The sequence below is a fragment of the Elephas maximus genome, chromosome 11 (genome assembly GCF_024166365.1).
Source record: "Elephas maximus indicus isolate mEleMax1 chromosome 11, mEleMax1 primary haplotype, whole genome shotgun sequence".
NCBI lineage: Eukaryota > Metazoa > Chordata > Mammalia > Proboscidea > Elephantidae > Elephas > Elephas maximus.
The window spans coordinates 92872828-92879707 of record NC_064829.1 but is presented as its reverse complement, the minus strand read 5'-3'; the positions used below and the strand labels follow the sequence as shown (position 1 = coordinate 92879707).

The 6880-nt window shown below is 51.0% G+C and overlaps 1 protein-coding gene across 2 annotated transcripts; it reads left to right on the top strand.

Moving 5' to 3' along the window:
- The first annotated feature begins 272 nt into the window (after positions 1-272).
- TSEN34 (tRNA splicing endonuclease subunit 34) lies at positions 273-6360 on the top strand. 2 transcript variants are annotated; one of them, XM_049901559.1, is made up of 5 exons: positions 273-422; positions 1677-1923; positions 2684-2927; positions 3084-3359; positions 5798-6360. In XM_049901559.1, the coding sequence occupies exons 2-5, from the start codon at positions 1681-1683 to the stop codon at positions 5983-5985; spliced, it is 951 nt and encodes a 316-aa protein (XP_049757516.1). In that variant the 5' UTR covers positions 273-422; positions 1677-1680; the 3' UTR covers positions 5986-6360. The 2 variants fall into 2 exon arrangements, with proteins under 2 accessions (XP_049757516.1, XP_049757517.1); XM_049901560.1 differs by lacking the exon at positions 273-422 and adding an exon at positions 781-1455.
- The last annotated feature ends 520 nt before the right edge of the window (positions 6361-6880 follow it).

The window sequence follows — 6880 nt, the reverse complement described above, 5'->3', positions numbered from 1 at the left end:
TGATGGGCGTATTCCCAAAGGGGGCAGGGGACCAGGGCCAGGGTAATGAGCCTTAAAAAACCAAAAACCAAACAAACCCACTGCAGTGGAGCCTTAAAAACACCAAAATGCGGAACCAAAGCTGCGGCGGTGTTCCTAGGCGGTGCGACAAGGGGGCGGGGCCAAGGTGTTATACTTTGGGAAAGGGTGGGGCCAAGGAGTTCTACGTTGAGAAGGGGTGGACTACAGACTTCCCGCTTCGAGGTGGCGAGATGACGAAATTTACGCAGGGGGTCGGCATGATGGGAGGGGGAGGAGAAAGCAGCGCGTGGCGCGCTGCGTAGGAGGTGGTTCTCCGTGCACTGCCCGTAGATGTTTACGGGGAGACAAGCGGGGACATTCTGAAAGGAAACAAGGACGCAGACTGAGCGCTCACAAACAGGGTGAGCCCATTCGAGCAGCGAACAAACGGCAGGTCCTGGGGGGCGGGGCCCTGGGCTGTGGAGTTTAGCTGAAACTCCGGAGCTGGGGCAGCCGCGCTCGGAGGGGGTGGGGCCTCAGGGTGTGAGATTGACGGGAGCCGAGAACGCCTGAACGCATACCCACTTGGTTCGGGAAAGGGCGGGGCTTCAGAGTCGGCCGAGCCGAGAGCTACCGAACGCCGAACTGCCAGAGCTCGGAGGGGGCGGGGCAGCGGATACTGCCGAGCTGAGGGCGCCCGAACGCGGTTGCTTGCATTTGGAGGGGGCGGGGCAGTGGGTTCAGTTCAGCCGAGAAACACAAACCCCTGAACCTCATGCATTCGGGTGGGGGCGGGGATTCATACTTCTAGAGCCTGAGTCACAGCGGGAAGGCCTGAACGTTTTGGGGGGTGGCGCCAAGCTCTGAGCTTCCTGAAGAGGGTGAGGCCTGCAGTTCCTGCGTGGTGTAACTCAACGGGCTGGGCTCCTAACCCCGCGCTAACCGAAAGGTTGGAGGTTCGATTCCACCCAGAGGCACCTTGGCAGAAAGACCTGGCAGTCTACTTCCCAAATACCAGTCATCGAAAACTGTTTACTCTGACACACTTGGGGTCGACATGAGTCGAAGCCTACTTGATCACAACTGGTTATCACGATGAGAAAACGGAGACCCTGCGGCCTTCCCGATGGGGCTGGCTTTCGGAGTGGGCTGGACATTGGCCTCGGGAGGGCCTTCACCTAAGCGGAACATCTGAAGGGAGAGGGCTATGACAAAACGGGCACTTCGAAGGGGCTTTTTTTTTTTGGCCCCGGCTGGCAGTGATTTCCCTCTGATGCATGAAGGCGCCATGGCAAGTGCATCAGTGTAGGGAAAACGCGAGGAGTGCTAACCGCGAGCCTCAGGGGCGCGCTTGGAGCTTCTGCAATCCAGCGGCGCCCCGCGGACTCGAGAGGGGGCGGGCCTCTGTCTCCGCCGCCCGAACTCCGCCGGGATCGCCGGCCGGAATTCGTTCAGGTGTCGGGTCCTTGGTCTCCAGCGGCCGGAAGCTTGGCCGGATTGCCCGAAGAGATTCGGGGGCGGGGACTAGGGCTCGACAGGTGGCGAAGGGCCGGCCAGCGAGACCCCGCCCCCTGAGGCCTGGGGGCGGGGTTTCGCTGAGTCCTGGGAGACGGTGGGTGCGCTGGGCGGCGGGAGGCTGCAGCCGTGTCCGTGATCGCTTCCCTCGCCTCCCACAGGAGGATGCTGGTGGTGGAGGTGGCGAACGGCCGCTCCCTGGTGTGGGGGGCCGAAGCGGTGCAGGCGCTGCGTGAGCGTCTGGGCGTGGGGGGCCGCACGGTGGGCGCTCTGCCCCGCGGCCCCCGCCAGAACTCGCGCTTGGGCCTCCCGCTGCTGCTGATGCCTGAGGAGGCACGGCTGTTGGCCGAGATCGGCGCCGTGACCCTGGTCAGCGCCCCGCGCCCGGATCCCCGCAGCCACGGCCTGGTAAGGGGATCGGACACGCGAACTCCCGAGTCCTTTGGGGACAGGGGATGGGAGCCCCAGACACCGGGTCCCTGCAGTGGAGGGGGGCTGGGAGCCCTGGAGTCTAGATTACTGCCGGGGTAGGGGGCTGGAAGCTCAGGACGCGGGGTCCCTGCGGTAGGAGGGGCTGGGAGAGCCCGGACTCTGGGTCCCTGAGGTGAGAGGGGGCTGGGAGCTCAGGATCCTAGATTACTGTTGAGGTCGGGGGCTGGGAACTCTGAGGTGGGAGGGGGCTAGGAGTCCTGGACTATACACTCCCTGAGGTAAGAGAGGGCTGGAAGTCCCGGATTGTAGATTACTGTTGGGGCAGGAGGCTGGGACCCCTCAGGTGACAGGGAGCTGGGAGCCCTGGATTCTAGATTACTGGTGGGATAGGGAGCTGAAATCCCTGGATTCGGGGTCCCTGTGGCTGGGAGCCCAGATTGTAGACTATTGGGGTAGGGGACTCAGAGCCCTGAGGTGGGAGGAGACCGGGAGTCAGAATTCCTAGCTAAGGGCCTGGTGGTGCAGTGGTTAAGAGCTAAGGCTGCTAACCAAAAGGTTGGCAGTTCGAATCCACCAGCTGCTCCTTGGAAACCGTACAGGGCAGTTCTACTGTGTCCTGTAGGGTCGCTGTGAGTCGGAATCGACTCGACGGCAACAGGTTTGGTTTTTCGGTTTTTAAGGGCCTGGGGGAACTGAATACCTGAGACCTGGGCTTCCAGCTAAGTTCACTCCTCAGGCTCTGGCATCATTCAAGCGCCAGCAAGAGCAGGGCTTCCAGGAGCAAAGCGCCTTAGCAGCTGAGGCCCGTGAGAACCGTCGTCAGGAGCTCCTGGAGAAGATCACAGAGGGCCAGGCTGCGAAGAAGCAGAAGCTAGAACAGGATTCAGGGGCTGGTGGGAGCCAGGAGGCTGCTGGGAGCCAAGCTGTTGGAGAGAACGAGGCTAATGCTAGCCAGGGTTCCAAAGAGAACGAGGAAGCAGGTGAGGTTATGGGTTGGTGTCCAGGGACCAGGGGAAGGAGGGCCTAGAGATCTTTTGGAAATTCTGGTTGGGAATCTAGGGCCTGTGTCTCCCTGGGGGTGGGAAGACCTTGCCCCTTGGGTTCACCAAATTCTTTCTTCTCTGTATCTCCTGCAGGTTCCTCCTCTTCCCTAGGTTCCTCCTCTTACCAACCAGGGCCTTCAGATGGGGCAGCCCCCTTGCCTAGGTCTGCTCTGCTTGTTCAGCTGGCCACTGCCAGGCCTCGGCCCATCAAGGCTAGACCCCTGGACTGGCGTGTCCAGTCCAAAGACTGGCCCCATGCTGGCCGTCCCACCCATGAGCTGCGCTATAGCATTTACAGAGACCTATGGGAGCGAGGCTTCTTCCTCAGTGCTGCTGGCAAGTTCGGGGGCGACTTCCTGGTCTATCCTGGTGAGTTTGGGTTGGTTGATGCCACTTCCCTCACAACCCCATCATCTAGAAGTATTCTGCATTTTTTTTGTTTTTGCCTCATTTTTTCTTAGCCTCTGAAACCTACAGAAGGACAGGAAACACTAGCCCAAGCTTATTTGGAGGGTGGTTAAGTAATTTTGGAAGGGGCCCTGGTGGTGCAGTGGTTAAAGTGCTTGGCTGGTAACTGAAAGGCCGGTGGCTTGAACCCACTAGCTGCTCCATGGGAGAAAGACGTGGCAGTCTGCTTCCGTAAAAATTAAAGCCTTGGAAACCCTATGGGGCAGTTCTGCTTTGTCCTATGGGGTTGCTATGAACCTAGCAATGTTTAAGGAGGCTGTTGGTAGTTTGAGTCGGATTCTATTTGCAAAAGGAGTTAAATGCTTTTAATTTTTTTTTTTTTTTTTTGATGTTCTCTTTGGTTTAGTGTTAAGAATCAGTGAATACATATATAGATAACAAGTCAATATGAAATACTGAATATTTAACAATAAGGACATTTTAATGAGTTAGTCATTAAGTAACTTTATAGTTGTCATGAACCAAAAAAAAACCAAACCCAGTGCCGTCGAGTCGATTCCAACTCATAGCGACCCTATAGGACAGAGTAGAACTGCCCCATAGAGTTTCCAAGGAGCGCCTGGCAGATTCAAACTGCCAACCCTTTTGTTAGCAGCCGTAGTCCTTAACTACTACGCCACCAGGGTTTCCATAGTTGTCATACTATAGAAAAAATGTCATGGAAATTTAAACAATTAGCAGTTCTTAATTTAATAAGATAGTTGGCTTGAGAATGCATTTTCTCAAGAATCTAGACTTCTCTCTGCTTCAGATTGATTTCGGACATTTTGGGGAGAGCATTTTTAATTCCCAGGGCTCCTTAATATAAATATAAAAAAAAATAATAATAAAATAAAATAAATAAATATACTCTCCTTTTTATAGTAAGTGCTTTTAAATATTACAAAAACCCTTTGGTGAGCAGCCATAGCACTTAACCACTATGCCACCAGGATTTGTCTTTAAATATTTTCTGATTTCGGAACTTGCCTAATAATTTATTTCTAATAAATTATAAATGCAGTAACTTTTAAATTCTCTTAGATGTTCTGACACTTTATAAATTTACTAAAACTTAAGATTAAAATAATTTTAAATCAGTCAATTGCTAAGTCACACAGTATTTAAATGCAACCACAAGGCTGACCTGTTAGTTCTAAAATCAAAAACCCGTTGCCATTGAGTTGATTCCGACTCATGGTAACCCTATAGAACAGAGTAGAACTGCTCCATAGGGTTTACAAGGAGCGCCTGGTGGATTTCAACAGTCAACATTTTGGTTAGCCGCCGAACTCTTAACCACTTCGCCACCAGGATTTCCTGTTAGTTCTAGTGAGCCAATATTTCTAAAACAATAAGTACTTAGCATACCAATGTGCATAGATTCCTTGTCTGCAAAATGTTAGTATTTTGTGTTAGTATTTTGTACTAGTGTTATATATTAATTCATATAGTAATATAAATATTAGTATTCAAGGTTTGAATTTATCTTAAATATTTCTAAGCCTAATTCTAAATCTTCCTGAGGTTAAAATATGCTAAGCCTACAAGGAGACAATTTTGGAGTTAATATGTCTGCTTCTGAAAGGTCACAGCCTTGAAACAGCTATGGAGCAGTTCTGCTTTGCACACATGGGGTCTCCTCCATGAGATGGAACTGACTTGACAGCAAGTAACAACAAACTGATAAGACAAAAATGTCTAGTAATGTAATTACTGGGTCCAAGGGAATCTGTTTTAAACGTTTGGTAGTGATTACCAAAATGCTTTCCAGTCTGCTATCAATGTCTGTTTCAAGGTTTTCTACCCATTTGCCTTTGGAAACTGCTACAGTGAAAATCCTTTCTAGGCCCTGGGGGACCAAATTGATGGGCTGAGAGCTGGGGACCATGGTCTTGTGGGACATCTAGCTCAATTTGGCATAACATAGTTTATAAAAAAAATGTTCTACATTCTACTTTGGTGAGTAGCATCTGGGGTCTTAAAAGCTTGTCATCGGCCATCTAATATACTCCACTGATCCACCCCGTCTGGAGCAAGAGAGAATGAAGAAAACAAAGACATAAGGGAAAGATTAGTCCAAAGGACTAATAATGGACTGCAACTACCACAGCCTCCACCAGACTGAGTCCAGCACAACTAGATGGTGCCGGCTACCACCACCAACTTCTCTGACGGGGATCACAATAATAGGTCCCAGACAGAGCTGGAGAAAAATGTAGAAAAAAATGTAGAAATTGAGCTAGAAAAAATTCCAACTCACAAAAAAAGACCAGACTCACTGGTCTGACAGAGACTGGAGAAACCCCAAGAGTATGGCCCCCAGACACCCTTCTAATGTATCCCTCTCCCTCACCCAGGTGACCCGCTACGTTTCCATGCTCACTACATTGCTCAGTGCTGGGGTGCTGAGGACCCAATCCCACTCCAGGACCTGGTTTCTGCTGGCCGCCTCGGAACCAGCGTCAGAAAGACCCTGCTCCTTTGTTCACCGCAGCCTGATGGTAAGGTGGTGTACACCTCGCTGCAGTGGGCCAGCCTGCAGTGAACTCCAAAGGCCTAGGATAATGATGTGGCTATGTCTGCGGCAAGAGCCTTTCTAGAAGTTCCCGAGCTCATCTCCGCGTGGCAGGCTAGAACGTCCTCCTACCTCGCTCTGTGGTTAGTTTCAATTCCAGGTTTTTAAACACTATGTCTTTCTTATATCCCTCCCTGTTTCAAAGCACTTATTGGCTGCATTATTTTTGTAGTTATCTATTTCCAACTGTTTATCTCTTAAACTATGAGCTTCTTGAGTATGAGGGCTGGGTTTGATTCATCTCTGTTTTCCACAGGGCCTAGCTCCCAGGAAGTCTCAATAAACTTGTTGAATAAATGTCAAGTCTGATTTGAATCCATACAACAACCTTGGGAAGTGTGGTATTTTCATCCGCGTACACAGATGAGAAGAGGGCAGTGGTGGTTAAGGGGTGGAATTCTTGCCTTCCATGAGGGAGACCTGAGTTTGATTCCTGGCCAACGCACCTCGAGCACAGCCACCACCCATTTGTCAGTGGAGGCTTGCATGTTGCTATGATGCTGAACAGGGTTCTGCAGAGCTTCTAGACTAAGACTAGAAAGAAAGGCCTGGCAGTCTACTTCCGAAATATCAGTCAACGAAAACCCTATGGATTACAACGGACCAATCCCATTTTACATGGGGTTGCCATGAGTTGGGCCAGCTAGCAATAACAACATACAGATGAGAAAAAGGCTTGGAGGAGAGGGAAATGACTTGCCCAAGGTCACACAGCTAGGAAGTATCAGAGCTGGGATTTAATACCTGGTCTTTTTGTCTCCCAATTCTGACCTCTTCCCACCATACTAAACTTCCTTTCATAAAGCTTTTTAAAAACGTTTCAGATGTGTACAAAAAGATAAAGAACACAGCATAAAGAAAAGAA